This window comes from Danio rerio, chromosome 21, assembly GCF_049306965.1.
Source record: "Danio rerio strain Tuebingen ecotype United States chromosome 21, GRCz12tu, whole genome shotgun sequence".
Classification (NCBI taxonomy): Eukaryota; Metazoa; Chordata; class Actinopteri; order Cypriniformes; family Danionidae; genus Danio; species Danio rerio.
The window spans coordinates 32,907,587-32,924,697 of record NC_133196.1 but is presented as its reverse complement, the minus strand read 5'-3'; the positions used below and the strand labels follow the sequence as shown (position 1 = coordinate 32,924,697).

The following is a 17,111-nucleotide window of genomic DNA, read 5'->3' as shown; positions in this document are numbered from 1 at the left end:
TCAAACAAAAAGATACTTGTGGCATTGTAATCCAAGTAAGCATCGCTGCAGCCTGGAGACTTCCAAATGGGACAGATTACACTGCACGTAGGCTGGGTGACCTCCAAGTTGGAGTTATTTGTGCCACAAGTGGGTTAGGTTTTGGGTTTGTATAGGTGTAGTAGAAATTAATAAAACGTTAAATGCGTAGATGTTAAAACAACAGGTTACTGTGAGGTTGCGTTTAGGGTTGGAGTAGGTATAGACGTTAATAAAACCTCAGGTTACTGTGAGGTCGGCTTTAGGGTTGAGGTAAGTGTAGATGTTAATAAACAACAGGTCACTTTGTTTGGGTTTAGGTTTGGGGTAGGTGTAGACGTAATAAAACACAAGAAGTCACTGTAAGGTTGGATTTAGGGTTGGGGTAGGTGTAGACGTTAATAAAACATTAGGTTACTTTGAGATTGGGTTTAGGGTTGGGGTAGGTGTAGACGATAATAAAACATTAGGTTACTTTGAGATTGGGTTTAGGGTTGGGGTAGGTGTAGACGTTAATAAAACATCAGGTTACTGTGAGGTCGGGTTTAGGGTTGGGGTAGGACTAGACGATAATAAAACATTAGGTTACTTTGGAGATTGGGTTTAGGGTTGGGGTAGGTGTAGACGATAATAAAACATTAGGTTACTTTGAGACTGGGTTAGGGTTGGGGTAGGTGTAGACGATAATAAAACATTAGGTAACTTTGCAATTGGGTTGGGGTAGGTGTAGACGATAATAAAACATTAGGTTACTTTGAGATTGGGTTTAGGGTTGGGGTAGGACTAGACGATAATAAAACATTAGGTTACTTTGAGATTGGGTTTAGGGTTGGGGTAGGTGTAGATGATAATAAAACATTAGGTTACTTTGAGATTGGGTTTAGGGTTGGGGTAGGTGTAGACGTTAATAAAACATCAGGTTACTGTGAGGTCGGGTTTAGGGTTGGGGTAGGACTAGACGATAATAAAACATTAGGTAACTTTGCAATTGGGTTAGGGTTGGGGTAGGTGCAGACGATAATAAAACATTAGGTAACTTTGCAATTGGGTTAGGGTTGGGGTAGGTGTAGACGTTAATAAAACATTAGGTTACTTTGAGATTGGGTTTAGGGTTGGGGTAGGTGTAGACGATAATAAAACATTAGGTAACTTTGCAATTGGGTTGGGGTAGGTGCAGACGATAATAAAACATTAGGTTACTTTGAGATTGGGTTTAGGGTTGGGGTAGGTGTAGACGATAATAAAACATTAGGTTACTTTGAGATTGGGTTTAGGGTTGGGGTAGGTGTAGACGATAATAAAACATTAGGTTACTTTGAGACTGGGTTAGGGTTGGGGTAGGTGTAGATGGTAATAAAACATTAGGTTACTTTGAGATTGGGTTTAGGGTTGGGGTAGGTGTAGACGTTAATAAAACATCAGGTTACTGTGAGGTCGGGTTTAGGGTTGGGGTAGGACTAGACGATAATAAAACATTAGGTTACTTTGAGACTGGGTTTAGGGTTGGGGTAGGTGTAGACGATAATAAAACATTAGGTAACTTTGCAATTGGGTTAGGGTTGGGGTAGGTGTAGACGATAATAAAACATTAGGTTACTTTGAGATTGGGTTTAGGGTTGGGGTAGGTGTAGACGTTAATAAAACATCAGGTTACTGTGAGGTCGGGTTTAGGGTTGGTGTAGATGTTCATAAAACACAATAGATTGGATCTGTGTCATGACATGAAATAAATGAAAACTTCCATCTTATACAGGCTATTTGGAGCTTAAGTCCCACCCACTTGGAGCTGGCTCCGACCTCCGTTTATACCTTTCTCTTTTAGGGCGTACTCACACTATGTACAGTTCCCTTGAACCGGGCCGAAGCACGCTTGTCCCCCGTCCTATCTCCCACAACGGCCCGCACTAATATTACATTCGCGCATGAGCATGCTTGCGTCATCGATGATGTGCTGTTCAGTAAAAAGCGCTTTCGCTCAGCACTGTGGAGATTTCTTTAGTTATATCATTTTAATCGTTTGGGATGCTGTGACAGTCAAATATTTTGCTGAACAGATCAGCCAACTTTGACGCTCATAAACAATCATAAAAGTCCTTGTGCTGCAGGTATTAGGAGGTTTGCTAATGGTGCAGTCTTTAATAATCTACGACAGTTTGCATTTATTAAACATTAAGAATGATTAATAAACACCTATAAAGCAGTCCCTTAAATGTAACGTCTCGTCCTCAGTTTTGGGCTCAGGTGCACTTTGCACTCACACTACAAGCGTACCGTGCCAAAGTGAACCGCGCTTTGGCACACCTCTTCCAAACAGGCCAGGGCCAGCCAACTGAACCATGCCTGAGTCCGATTCAGAGCCATCACAAATCTCAAACGATCCGGGAAACGGGCCTGGGCATGGTTTGGATAACATAGTGTGAGTAGGCCCGTAGTCACTTAACTCTTTCTGAGCCATCAGCTAGATACCTTGTCAATTAAAAGATGACACTTCCCTGCCATTGATGTGTTTTAGGTGTGTTACAGAGCATGTTCTGAATAAGTTATGAAACTTCTGAGAGTGTAATATAAGATCAGAAATTGTCCATCACAAGTCAAAATTAAGTCATACAGATTTCCATTGGCCTCATTCTTTATCAGGGCTCTCCACAGTGAATAATACAAATAAAATGCTATTTTGTTTGTATAAAAGGAGAGGCTTGATTCTTTATTTTAATATACTGAAAATATTCTGAGGACAATCAAATTTAGGTGAAAATTTTAACAATGCTGGCAGTGGCTGGCAAACTAAGAAAGAAAGAAAAAACGCTTCTACGGAAAGAGTTAATTTGGAGACTTATCCCACCTTTTAGAGGAAAAAAGGGAAATTTCAAATGGAAAAATCTTACGTTTATCTTACGTTTTCATTGCTTTCTCAAAATTTAAACTTATTTCTCACAAGTTCATTTATTGAAATGTACCTTTGTTCTAAGAATTATGAGGTATAAACCATAGTTGATATATAATAACTATATAATATTGTATATGTAAAAATATAATCGTCTCAGAATTGCATATTGAGTTTTTAGCCTTTCTTGCAATTTTGTCTTCATTTCTTACAATTCCGTATCACATCTAAAAGTTTTTGCTACAAACTCACAATAATTACAAGAAGTGTAGTTTTGCTCCTTAAAATTGCATTTTTATATGCCGCCTTGCAATTTTGATTTTATGTCTTTTGTTTCATTTCAACTTTTAACTTTGTTTTCAGAATTAGATCAGAAAAAAGTCCTCACTGTTGTTACAAAATCAAGCTTTCCAGATGTTTACTCAATTTTAAGAAAGATCTCAATTGTTGAGATGTAAAGATTACTTTTTTTTGGAAAGTGTTATCTCATAGCGGAAACCATCTTCTATAATTACTTGGTTATTACAGCATTTCTTTCTCAAAAATAACTTACTTTGGAAGCAGGTTCCACTTGAAATGGCACATCTGTTAGGGATGCATTTCTGATGAGAAATAGGAGGCATCTGACATTATAAAAAGAAAAAAAAAGATTTGAGAAGAATTGACATTAAATGGCATGTAAAGTAGTTATTGTTAAAAATTTCTTGATTTAAGCAAGATTGATTCATTTCCCGTTCACAAACTCTGTTAAAACACGCTATTAAAATTTGTCTTTTTGATCCAATCCTAAGTAAACAACACTTTATACAGGTGTGATCTGGGTCAAAATAGTGTGGAGCTTGTCCTCTTTTGGTGACTTCAAAAATGATTTTGACCAGAAAACTTTTATAATGTGAAAGCCGATGCATTCTAACAGCCACAAAAGGCCAATTCCTCTATTTACAAACTGGCCTAATTGCTGATTTAAACATTAACAAGTTGGTTTAAGAGTGAAGAATTATAAAATGTTCTCCTGTCAGTCTTTATTCTAACATAAATCCACAGCATTCACTACTTGTATATAGTATACCAGTGTATTTGCATTCACATCCAAACTACATGAGTATATTTCACAATATTATATTGAAAAATTATCATCTTTTTTTTTTTAAACCATTTCAGTTTGAGAATGTAAAGATTTTAAAAGTTAAACACAAGCTAAATCTGTCCAATGATATGCTAGAAGAATTAGGATCCTCAAGTTAAATTTAAGACATTTACTAAATAGTTTACTATGTAGATTTCAGAGTAGTGTAGGGAAATGTGGGAATCTGTGATACCTTTGGTTTGAAAATTAACACTGGAGGGCCACTAAAATACCAATTTTTATTTATTTTTTTGCTTCTGTTAAGTTATACAGATGTTTTTTTTAATAAACTGATAAAGATTCTCGTCAAATTTGGCAAATTTGAGTAATCCAAACATCACACACATGAGTTTTGGGTCAAAAATGCTTTCCTGCTATAATTTACATGGTCGTATGAGTTGACTGAATGTAAACAGACTCCACAGTTGTTTCTTTATCTGTTCAGCTATACCGCATTGTTTTTTACCTGAGATTAACATGCATTCAAATGCAACACTTTGACACTTTTTGTTTAGATTTTGTCTTCTGTTGCTCTTCAATAACATTCAACCGCGTGAGTGTTGTTTACTTTACAAATGTGACCTAAAGTGATCTCTGAAAGTGGTCAAAATCTCATTTCAGACACATTAGCATTTTGGAGTTGACTTATGGCAAGAAAGTATCTTAATAGGAGTGGAATCTCATAATACACCCACACACTTCAAATATATTAATATTAAATGTGGGGGAAAATATCAACAGGGCATAGTATTACAATAGTATTTCTGCGGTGATACTGTGTCAGTACATGGACACCCATATTTGTATTTTAACAATGTTTTATTATACTATTTGGTTGAATATAAAATTCGATTTTGTTAGTCCACTACATGGTGGTTTTGAACAAGTTTTTTTTTCTTCTGGTGGGCAAGGTTACCTTCAGCATTCAGTTACTTAGTAAAATAAAGCCCACAACTTCCATACTAATAAAGTAGCTCCCAATTTAGTTACAAAATTGTCAACTTAAGCTGTGTTGATCTTCCTCTCAGACAGGTGTTTTACGTGCTGGTGAACCTAAACACTCCATACGTCATCATGTGACCATATATCATTGATATTGAGATTTGCCTTTTTTTTTTTTAATTATGTAAATATCTATACTTGTTTTATCATGGGCTGTATGATATGGCTCACCGATAGATGGCGGCATTTTGAAAAAATGCATACATCATTTCTGACATTCTGACTCGCCTTAATGGCCCAGTGCAAAAAAACAGCAACAACCTTTTCCCAGCTATAATTTAGACATTTCAAACAGCTATAATTAATACTCTGATGGGTGTTTTGAGCTGAAACTTTACAGACACATTCTGCGGACACAAAAGACTTAAAATAAATTTTCAAAAAAGGGGTAACTTATGTGCCCTTTAAAGATTTATGTAAATTTGGCAAGCTGAACACAATCTGTACTGTACAGGTGACACGGCACAGAGGAGATTGATTGACAGTGGTATACAGCCAATCAGGTCGCAGAACACAACGTGCTGTTAAAAAAAGCATGTCAAACTGCAAGAAAAAAAAATTTGCAAAACTGCAAGAGCGCGAAAGGTGAACCACGTTATAGCAAGAGACGACTGTAAATCAAATCAAAATAATATTGTAATGTGACACAGGTATCATGATTTAATATAGTATCATAAAAACAGTGCTGATTCTCACTCGTAAATGAGGGGCCGATCAAGCCACACACCTCACTGCTTTTTTTGTTAATGAGAAAAAGGAGTGTGCTGTGCTTATTATGTTGCTGGGCAACCACTGAATCAGCTGTGTATCCACTTGTTAAGTCGTGACTCGTGATGTATGGAATGCTGCTTCTTGGTCCAATCCGTTACTCAATTTAATTAATAAATTATTTGTTCACGACCACTTTTTATTTGAATTGTAAGGCTTGAAGCTTACGCTGCTATTCTGAACCAATAATCGGAAACAGGAAGCAGTTGAAGGATGGCGTGTTTAAATCCATTATTTATCTGACTCCATTGTAATTAATCTGACTCCATTAAAGTTGTCATCATCATTGATGAAGAGAAAGAATCTCTACGTCTTAAAGCAGGCAAAGTTGTTTATTAAGTTACAGGTTTAAATATACAGACATTAGAATTAAACAAACTAACATACTGTATAAAGAAATTAGCTGTAACATATGCACTGCAGAGCAACAAAGACAGTGAAACTGCCTTTGTTAGCATATGAGGCTACGCACTGGTGTGCGGGAGATGCAGAGTAAAAGTCATTCTCCCAGATCAACAGTTACCTTTCCCTATTATACCCCGAGCAAAGCATTCTCAAACATAAGTGAAAACCAACCCCCAAAACCAGTTGAACGTGAGAACAAAGTTAAAGAGATGAAGTGGGGGAGAAGTACATTAACATACTCTCCTCAGGCCATGACCCAACAATAGTAAATATATTGTAGATTGAAACACAATTAATCGATGTCTCTGTTGATTTCATCACTACAACACTGAAGTCATAAACTGTCAAATGACACCAAACATGACAAAGTTATCTGAAAGAAGAACACGAGCAGATGAATTGTGTATGGTGAAGAGCACATGGTTACTGTAAGCAAATGGCAGAGATGTGTATCGGAGCTGTGAGGAACTCTGCCTCACCAGGAGGACCCATCCCATGCTTGGAATGTCTCAGTAGTCCTTCATTAGCATAGAAGGAAATATATATCATATTTTCTCAGCTTACAGCATCACACATCAAAGTGAATTTTATGTAAAATTTAGGAGTACACAACAGTCTCTGGACTTGCTGCATCACAGACACAGGTTTATATATATATATATATATATATATATATATATATATATATATATATATATATATATATATATATATATATTTATATATATATATATTTATATTTATATATTTATATTTATATTTATATATTTATATTTATATTTATATATTTATATTTATATTTATATATATATATATATATATATATATATATATATATATATATATATATATATATATATATATATATATATATATATATATATATATATATATATATATGAATTGCGATCGTGATTTTCGAAAGTATTACATAACCTGAGCCTAAACCATTCAGAAACTGAATACCATATATGCAACCTTAGGCTCGCCGTCAACTGTTTGTCTTGTTTGTATCAGAGATCTGTGCAGGACGCTCTCTCTCATTCACAAACGTGCGCACACACACATACACACACACAGAGAGAGAGAGAGAGATGCACAGCACTACACTGTCTCTCATTCTCTCTCACACACACACACACACACACACACACACACACACACACACACACACATACACACACAAATAAACAGCATCCAAGTGGGTGCGCGCTAGTGGTGGGCAACGCGAGGCTTTGTGAAACACTGAAACAGTCGAAGCAACTGTGTCGAAGCTTCGAAACGTTTCGAAACACCACTCTACGGTGCCACCTAGTGGTCATTTTATTAGTATTACACTGAAACAGCTTCAGCAAAGAACTGTTGAGCAAATTGAGGTATGAAACCCCACTTTGTAGCAATGAATCCAAAAGTGGTTCAGTCGAGTGGTTAGAGTTCATGATCACCATCCGGAGATAGTAGGTTCGAATCCAGGCTGATACAATTATTTTTGAAATACTTTAATACCAGTTGGTAATGCTTTGTTTTTGTATCCTTTTGTTTCAACATTGCTCTAACATCCAAATAAACACCTTGTAAATAAATTAGTATTGTTTTGGTCATAAAACAGGGTTGTTGCTAGATCAGATAAAGTTGTGTCCAGAAGTTAACAATAATTATTTATATTATTAATTACATGTCCCATTGTATTTTATTAACGTCTATCCAAAACCTAAACCCATCACTGTACTGTAAAAATATTAATTATTGTTTTACAGTGTTACAAAAATAATGCTAAATTGATGGTGTATCTGCAGCTGTATACTATCAAGACTACACCATAAAACAGTAACATGATTAAAATACATAAAATGATGATTTTGGTGTTTTTATACTAGTCGGGATTTGAACCCAAAATTAACTTGAAACAGTTACAACGTGCACACGCACGGCCCACTACGCCATATGAGATGGAAAAGTAAAATTGACCATGTTAGTCAAATCCAGATTCTCCAGGTTTCTAAACGCTTCTGAAATTATCAATGCGTTGAATCGCTGTTGTCACGTGACCAGGTGTTTTGAAACACTTTAGTCACGTGACCTGGGGGTTTCGGATCATGCTTCGGTGCAGTGTTTCGAAACACTGTTCGAAACACAAGTCAGTTTCACGGCTGCCATCCCTAGTGCGCGCATGCTCGGGAGTGATATTGTAGAGATGCACAATTTATCGTTAAAAGATCGCGATCTCGATTCGACTCCCTAGACGATCTTAATCCAGCATTTCTACGATTCTGTCAATCACATTTTCAAGTTCAGGAGAAAAGAAAAGGCGGCAGCACGAGTCTTTTCACATACGTTGCTCAGTGACATTGACACCTCCAAATGATGTTGAATGAGTCACATAATGTCTTTATAAGGTATAATTCACCTAAAAATGTCATTTTTGTCTTCATATAATGATGTTTTCGTTGCTGGGAAATCACACGTGACGAGCTGCTGACCGTGAGCTGTTATCACAGAGAGGGCGCGCGCGTCTACTTTAGTGAACAGAACCTGCATACAGTATGTCGCGAGTAACAGGTAATACAGTTGTAAATAATATTGAGTTTGTGGCACAGAGGGATCGTTTGGGAGCCGCGCGCGGAGGATGAACAAGCACTTAGCAGTCAGAATGAAACCGAAAGTGTGCACTTCATTTAAATTAACATATCGCATTTTAGAGTTATGATTACGACAAGCATTTGATATGTTTTTTTTTTTTTCATTTATAGCGAACCCACAGTTGTTCATGAAAATAAATGTTTACAGTGTCAGTACACCTACTCTAGCCTATATATTGTTGAATATAATCTGATAATTTCAAATGTCTGATTTTACCAGTGAATAAAATTGTCTAATATGACTGATTGCAAGCATATATCTCAAACCTAATAATTCAACATCATAATTATTATAAGTAGAATAGAATTATTTATAAAAACCTGTAGACCTACACATAATATTATTATCGATGTTGTGCCATATGTTTGTTTTTACCATACCTTTATTTTACACATACAGAATCGTGAGAAAATCGTGATCTTTATTTTGAGCAAAAAAAATCGCGATTCTCATTTTAGCCAGAATCGTGCAGCTCTATGATATTTTTAGACCGCGCGCCCGCTCCTTTTCAAATTACACCAGAGTTACCGACTGCTTCCGCGCTTATACATATGCAAGAAATCTGGAGGACTCCTGCGGTACAGCAGTGGGATATACCGTATTACCATATTACTGGCCAAGCCTGATATGGACTTGGGATCTGTGACGTCACCTATAGGCTTCACAAGAGCACAAATGAAGCTACAAGTGGGTGTAGCCAACTGTTGCCATTTTGTTTGCGTGTCATTACCCCGATCAGGGTTAACCAAAAAAGAGCAAAGAGGCGGAGAGTGAGCGGAGCTACAGATGCCTGCTAGCAATTTGCTTAGTTTTTTCTTTGTGCTCTAATATGGAACCAGGCCTAGTGGAATTTCGATGAATTGCAGCCTCAGCTACTTCCGTATTAGCATCACAAAGGAGAGCTGGATGTGGCCGCTTGGTTCTGTATGATCGAGGCCAAATATGTTCCAAATAGAAGCGAGAATAAGCTTTATTAAATTCTTCCTCCACCTGTTTGTTGTCAGCAAACGTATGTGACATTGTGTTTATCTCATTTCATTTTCAGACCCGAAGCACAGACCCTCTCAGTTATCTGGAGCGTGGTAGACTGGCCTGCGGGGGGGACGTCTGCATGGGCCTGGAGCCTTTTTTTGGAGACTTCAGAGGTTCATGTTCACCAGCTGAAGGCTTGGGTAGGACGAGTATTGGCCCGTTGAGTGAAAGCGACGAGGAGGAGGAAAGAGAAGAGGAGGACCCAGAGGAGCGCGACGGGGGACAAACGAGCGTTTTCGAAAGGGATTGTACCGAATTGGATATCACCCTCATCGAGGAGAACTGAAAGCAATCCGGGGAAGATCTCCTTTCCCCACCCTCAGCTCCACCGCCAGCATTCAGCTCTCTCTGCACCACCTGCTACGTTACACTGGCAGGCCTCTCAGGAACCTCCACACGAGGCGCGCGGGCGCATAGACGACCCGTTAATGAAGACATGCCGACTACTATCATATGCAGACAGTCCCAGACGCTGACCCATCAACATTGTACATTCCAGAATGAGTTGCTGAGAGACATTCTGAAGGATGCAAATGTTTCGAGTTTTGTGTGTATCGGACGTCCTGTTAGAACTTATCTTCAAACTGACAGTGGAAACTGGAGGCGAATGGCTTCCCGCTTCTTTCTTTTCTCGTCTTTCCTCTTGACTTGTTTTTGATAGTAAGAATAGACTTTCTTGGATGACGGTTATAAATATCAGTGTTTTTTTTTTGTTCTGTTGAAATATAAAAGGGCAGTATGACATAGCAGTATTTACTCTGCAGACCTTTATACTTCCTGACGAAGGTCCATCTAATTCAACATAAGCCTTAAGATGCCTGTTTTTTTTCTTCCTCTTAATCAAAAAATTCCTCAAGGAAATGAATTGTGTACTGTAGCTGTTGTTCAGTTTTTTTTTCTTCTGCAGTCTCTCTCTCTCTATCTCTCTCTTTTTTTATCTGTACAATGCATTCCTCTGAAATTGAAATGTGTATACATTTATAAATGCACTGTATTTGGGACATTTAGAGCGAATCAATGAAAGCAACCACTGTATTCTGAAGGCACATTGTTATACTGTATTGTACAGCAAGTATTTGTTCAAATAAGTTGTGTAAAGATGGTAGCTTGAAGGTTGGAGGCAGGCTATTTCTGTCGTTTAGAGATTTTTTTTTTATTGTATGTGTGATAAATTCAGACTCAGTTTATGTACAAATAAAGTTTATTTGAAATTACAGCAGGCTGAAATGTGAACACGGATAAGGGTTGTAAAGCCGCGGTCACACTGCACTTTTCTCCCCATAGACCTCAATTCATACGCACACAAATGTGTCACACCGGTAACACAAGTTTGTGCTACAAGTTTCACAGTTTGCTGTGATGCAAAGTTCAAGCTTAGTGAACTGTGACCTGCGAAAACGCATCAATTGACTGCGTGAGACTACTCGAGGATCAAAACATGACCTCTCTGGACAGAAATTTAAAAATATGGAGCAATCGCTCGCTTTTTAAATGTCTATCTTCTGTAATGACAGGATGACAGTAGTGTTTCCGTATGACAGGATTTCGCAACCTCAAACTCTAGTGTGACCACAGCTTAAAACTGCTAAAATTGGCATAATTTTCTTTTTTTTCTATAATTATTGACCTTTGCTGTTTATTTTGCAAATTCACATCAAGACAACCAATTCTGTTCACCATCATGCCGATTTTGAGTGTAGATTTGCAAAAGTAATGAACAAATTCAAATGAATATAATTCTGGAATGCTTCTGAATATAATATTCTTGTTTTAAAGAGTAGTCTTTCAAGTTTCTTGAATGGTTGGCTACGTCTTACAAATATATGTATATAATATGTATACACATGCACATTTAGTTCACCCTAAAAATTATATAAAATAAGAGACTAAGGGTCATAGGGCAGGGGCATAGTGACGGAGGATATGTCCGCCTCACTTTTAGAGACCGCCCATTTAGGCCCAATCCCAATTCTATTTTTGTACCCCTACCCCTTCCCCTTGGCTCTTGAAACTGAGTGTGAGGGGGAAAGGCTTAAAAAATTTACCCCGAAGAATTGGAACAACACTACAGCACCTGCAGACGTCATCATCATATGTCATCACAATCTCTTGCTTCATATGAGATAAGACGATGGTGACTGCTGTAGTTATTCCAGTTGTGTTATTTATCTTCAGGAAATCACTGAAGTCATATATTATGTTTTCATAACAATATAATATGGCAATAAGATCATAACCCTACTGTGCATTTGACACAGTGGCCATATTCATCTATGTAAACACACCAAAATAACTCTTAACATTATAGAAGACACCATGAAAAGCTCATTTCTCACAGGGTATTTGAGTGTCACAGTGTCAGAATTTTGTGGGACTGCTATACAGGATTATGATTATGGATTACAGATCACAAAATTTAGGTCTTTATTTTAGTGTTTTTTTTTAAGCATTACGGTTAAACACAAACACGGTTATAAATATAATAAACATGTTTGTTGTAAAAATACGTAATAATGACAAAAAATACTAATTCGTGGATCTCCTTACTTCTGGGTGTAGCGATCTGCCTTTGTGGCTGGTGTATTCTTGAAAATTGTCTTACCCCTTGGTTTCGAGTGTGGTCCTGAAAAATCTTTGTCCGAAGGGCTATTCACCCCTTCCACTACGCCTTCAAGCTAAAGAGAATTGGGACACCCCTAACCCCTTGACGTGAACATGCAAAAGGAGGGGTAAGGGGAAGGGCTAAGGGGTAGAATTGGGATTGGGCCTTAGAAACAGGAGATTAATTATTATATGAACGTAAACTTTTGGATCTCATACAGTTCAATTCAATTCAGCTTTATTTGTATAGCGCTTTTACAATGTAGATTGTGTCAAAGCAGCTTCACATAAATACAGCTGTCCCCCCACTTTTAAAAGAGTGTGAGCTGCTATACCAACAAAAGCCACTAAGTGATATTTATGGTGAGTTGATGACTCCTAAGGGACACTTTCACTCCGTTCCATTTGGAAGGGATTATTTCTATGCCCCACTCCCTTAGAGCGTTTTACTCACTGGAGTCACAGCTTTGAAGGGATTAGGGCATAGGGATGAGCCCTTCCAAATGGAACATCGAGGCCAAAGGGTACTCCCAAGTGCTTAGTTTTGAGAACTTCGGTTTGGAACACTTCAAAATAGTGGCCATTATTGTTTTCACTCTGAAGTGCTCTTTGAGGGTGATATATCCCATTTGAAACACTCCATAGTTTACCACTTGACCTCAAACCACAATAATAGTTAATTCATTTCAATTTAAAACATTGTGTTCAAGATGTCAAATATTTCAAGTATTTGTGTGTTAATTGGCTTTTCATAGCAAAGGGGTCTAATGTATCAACGCTGCGTAAACAAAGGTTTCACGCTCACATTTGGATTTACTAACCATGGAATTAACGTGAGTGTGCATTGGTCCGTGCCAACTTCATGTCTGGCGTACGTGTATTTCTTGTGTGTGTTTGTTTCATTTCCATTGGCCACTCCTAGAGGCAATAATGTTAAGTTGCACACTACAGAGAATCGTACCAACACTTGTGAAAAACATTGCTGTTCATTTATAATTAATAAAATTAGCTAATTGACACTTTTTTTTTTTTTTAGCAATTATGTGATTTAGAACATATAAATGCATTCGCAAATGGCAATGTTGGCCTAATTAGAGGACATTGTCAATGGTTGAAAACAAAGGGAAGCGTTTTTCAGAGATCACATTGATTTTCTGGCCCACGATGATGACCGTTTCAGATTTTCAAGACCTATACTCTAGAAGCTCTGCTGAGTTGGGTTCAAATTTGGAAAGAAAGACAGCAAGGAGGCTCCAAGGTGGCAGGGTGGGCAATGGGTCGGTTCTTGGTGAGTGATGTATTTAAAGATATTATTCGGCAGTTTCACTTTAACTCATGAACATTTCATTCATGCCCTCTAGACATACTGGGGTATTAGATGCAAATAAGCAGTAAGGACTGGTAAGAGTTATAAAATTTAATAACGCACGCCGAGTGGAAAGAAAAAAAACTTCTGCATTTTGTGATCTTGGCGAGAAATATGGCTTAAAGTCTACATGATGGCAATAGTTTGATTGTGATGTTTACTTCAATAATGCCACTAATATATGCATACTCCTGCATCTTTACATCGGACCATTTCTTTTTTTAATTCACTCAGTGCGATGTTCAGACACCACGAAATGTTTTAGTATTATTTCAACGCAAGTCTTCGTACATGAGGCCCCTGGTGTTTCTCATACTTTTTACCTCCAGATCACCTTTAAGAGTTGGTGAATTTGCAGCGATGAGACAACCAAAGGAAGAGGGAAACCCCCAAACCACTCATTCTTGTCTTTCTCTTTCTCGTTTCTCTCGCCACAAGCGTCTCATCAGGACGAGGATGGAGCTCCACCTTGTGGTCGGTGGGTGACTATAAATAAATATAGCTGAAAAGCACTTTATTTGTTTTTTTTAATGCCAAAAAATAAATAATTTTTTATTATTAAATGGTTTAAAAATGTCATCAAGAATTTACAGACTAAATAAAAAATATGTATATTTTACTGAAACACATAATGTTGACTATAAATCGTAAATTGAGAATTTTTTCAATGCTCTAAACAAGTTGAACATTGGGTTCTTCAGCCGAAACCCTTATTTATCAGGGTTTGTTAAAACCACATTATTTGCATGTTAAAGAGATAGTTAACTCCAAGATTTAAGCTGTCAAAATTCATACTTCGAGATTATCTGCCTTTCATAATGTGCTTTTTGGTCTAATGTAAAGAAAAGAACCCTCATAGATTTCTTCAGTTCTACCACACTTTATCAGTCTGTGTCTGTAGACTGCAGTAGTAATGCATTAAAGGCTGTTTTCTCAAAATGGGTCATAAATCTCCACTTCAGCATCACTCACATTACCAAACGTTTTATTCACATCTATATTCTGAAGGCTTATATTTAATATAATACCTTTGCATCTCTTTTAATAAAAAAATTTGAGTAACACTTTACAATAACAGTTCATGAGTAATGACTTGTTAATATATAAAGTAAACATTCATTTATTATAAACTAATGATGGGTTAATACATGCACTAATTTTGAACTAACTTTAACGACAATGTGAGTCACATGAGTTGATGTGTGAATAACAGAGACCTTTACTTGTTAGTACATGGTTGTTTGTTAATTATTGTAATAATTACCACATTAGGCGACACGGTGGCGCAGTAGGTAGTGCTGTCGCCTCGCAGCAAGAAGGTCGCTGGTTCGAGCCTTAGCTGGGTCAGTTGACATTTCTGTGTGGAGTTTGTATGTTCTCTCTGTGTACGCGTGGGTTTCCTTTGTATGCTCCGGTGTCCCTTACAAGTCCAAAGACATGCAGTACAGGTGAATTGGGTAGGCTAAAATTGTCTGTAGTGTTTTTTTTTTTCGTTTGAATATATGTTTGTTTCCCAGTGATGGGTTGCAGCTGGAAGGGCATCCACTGCGTAAAACATATGCTGGATAAGTTGGCGGTTCATTCCGCTGTGGTGACCCCTGATTAATAAAGGAAAAGAAAATGGATGAATGACCACATTAGTTTCTGCTTAATTTAACTATCATGAACTCATTATATGCTAATGTAGAATTATATCATGACTTTACTTGGAGGGGCACATCATCATTAACCTATTTTTAATGCCCCATTCACACGGGGCATCAGCGTCAACATTTCCCATTCACTTTGAATGGGTTACGTCAGGCGTTGCCGAACTGCATTGTGGATCCACCTGCGCCGCTTCAGTAGCGTTGCTCGCTGCAGTAGTTGGGACTTTCCCAACTTTTACAGCATCAGCCAATCCTCAGCCAGTAGCCGATTGCTGACTAATTTCATTGGCTGGCATTGCTATGACGATCGCGTCTGCTCCAACTTTAGACACGCCCTCTGTCAAGCGTTGATGCTGAAGCCCCGTGTGAATGGGGCGGAACTCTTCATGATCTCTTTATGCACATCCTTGTAGTTCGTTTACACTGAATAACAATAGAAAAGGGTTCTGTCAACATCAACATGAACACTGTAAACACAAAAGTAGTCAAGGATGAGTTAATGGTGATGTGCCCCTCCAAGTAAAGTCATGACATACACATACATTAACAGCTCATAAGTTCATGATGCATCTATTTATGCGTGAATAGCGAGATTTATTCATGCGTGCCGCGTCTGGTGTGAACACAACATTCAAGTTTAGGCCGCAATGTTACGCTGCACTGTTTAGAGTTCACACGCCATGTTGTTTCGAGTCTATGTCACACTGTTTCAAGTTAACTATATGCTGTTTTGAGTCTACGCCATGCTGTTTTGAGTCTACGTCATGCTGTTTCAATATGCCACTCTGTTTCAAGTTTACACCAAGGCCACGCTGTTTCAAGTTTAAGCCGCGCTGTTTAGTTTACGCCATGCTGTTTTGAGTCTATGTCAGGCTGTTTTGAGGCCATGTCACGCTGTTTCACGTCTACATCACGCTGTTTCGAGTCTGACACACTGTTTCGAATTTACGCCAAGGCCATGCTGTTTCAACTGTACATCACGCTGTTTCGAGTCTATGCAACTATTTCGAGTCAATGTAACACTGTTTTCAGTTTACGTAAAGGCTTTGCTGTTTCAAGTTTACGCCGCGCTGTTTAAAGTTTATGCCACACACTGTTTCATGTTTATGGTTACATTTTGCTTAAACTCAAATGTTACTTAATACACTGATTAACAACATGTACTAACAAGTAATTAAAGCAGACGTTATTCACAAATGAACTCACGTGACTCATGTTGTAATTAAAGTTAGTTCATGATTAGGACATGTCTTAACTCGTTAATTCATAATAAAGTAATGATTGGTTTACATATTCATATATAATTATTCATTTACTGTTATTGTAAAGTGTTACCAATTTTTGTGTTAGAAATGGATGGAAATTAGCACATATTAAATTAAACAGAGCACCACTGACATATTTAAACAAAGTATAGAACATTTTAAATGTAATCTCGTTGCACCTGCATTGTCTCGCCCATAGACTGTAAATAAAAGGTCTTGCCCGTAGGGTCTTGACCACATTTGTCCCCGCTCACCTTCCATACCCTCGGATTTTTTTATCCTGCTGCCATCGTTCCATTTACGGAAAATAACGACAGCTTCCGATTGGCTGTTTGGATTGTAGTCCCGCATCCTT

The 17,111-nt window shown here is 37.6% G+C and overlaps 1 protein-coding gene and 1 long non-coding RNA gene across 2 annotated transcripts in view; one reads left to right on the top strand and one right to left on the bottom strand.

Moving 5' to 3' along the window:
• The window catches only part of fam53c (family with sequence similarity 53 member C), a 26,363-nt gene extending 15,272 nt beyond the window's left edge, over nucleotides 1-11,091 (top strand). Inside the window, 1 exon segment of the mRNA NM_001111239.2 lies at nucleotides 9,889-11,091. Within this exon segment, the coding sequence (NP_001104709.1) occupies nucleotides 9,889-10,161 (273 nt within the window). The 3' untranslated portion in view covers nucleotides 10,162-11,091.
• Nucleotides 1-17,071, bottom strand: part of LOC141380016 (uncharacterized) — a 19,029-nt gene extending 1,958 nt beyond the window's left edge. The window contains exons 1-3 of the long non-coding RNA XR_012397242.1: nucleotides 16,936-17,071; nucleotides 15,107-15,440; nucleotides 3,456-3,525 (exon numbers count right to left, since the gene is read on the bottom strand). This is a non-coding gene — a long non-coding RNA (uncharacterized lncRNA). The remainder of the gene's footprint in view (nucleotides 1-3,455; nucleotides 3,526-15,106; nucleotides 15,441-16,935) is intronic.
• Nucleotides 17,072-17,111: the final 40 nt, after the last annotated feature.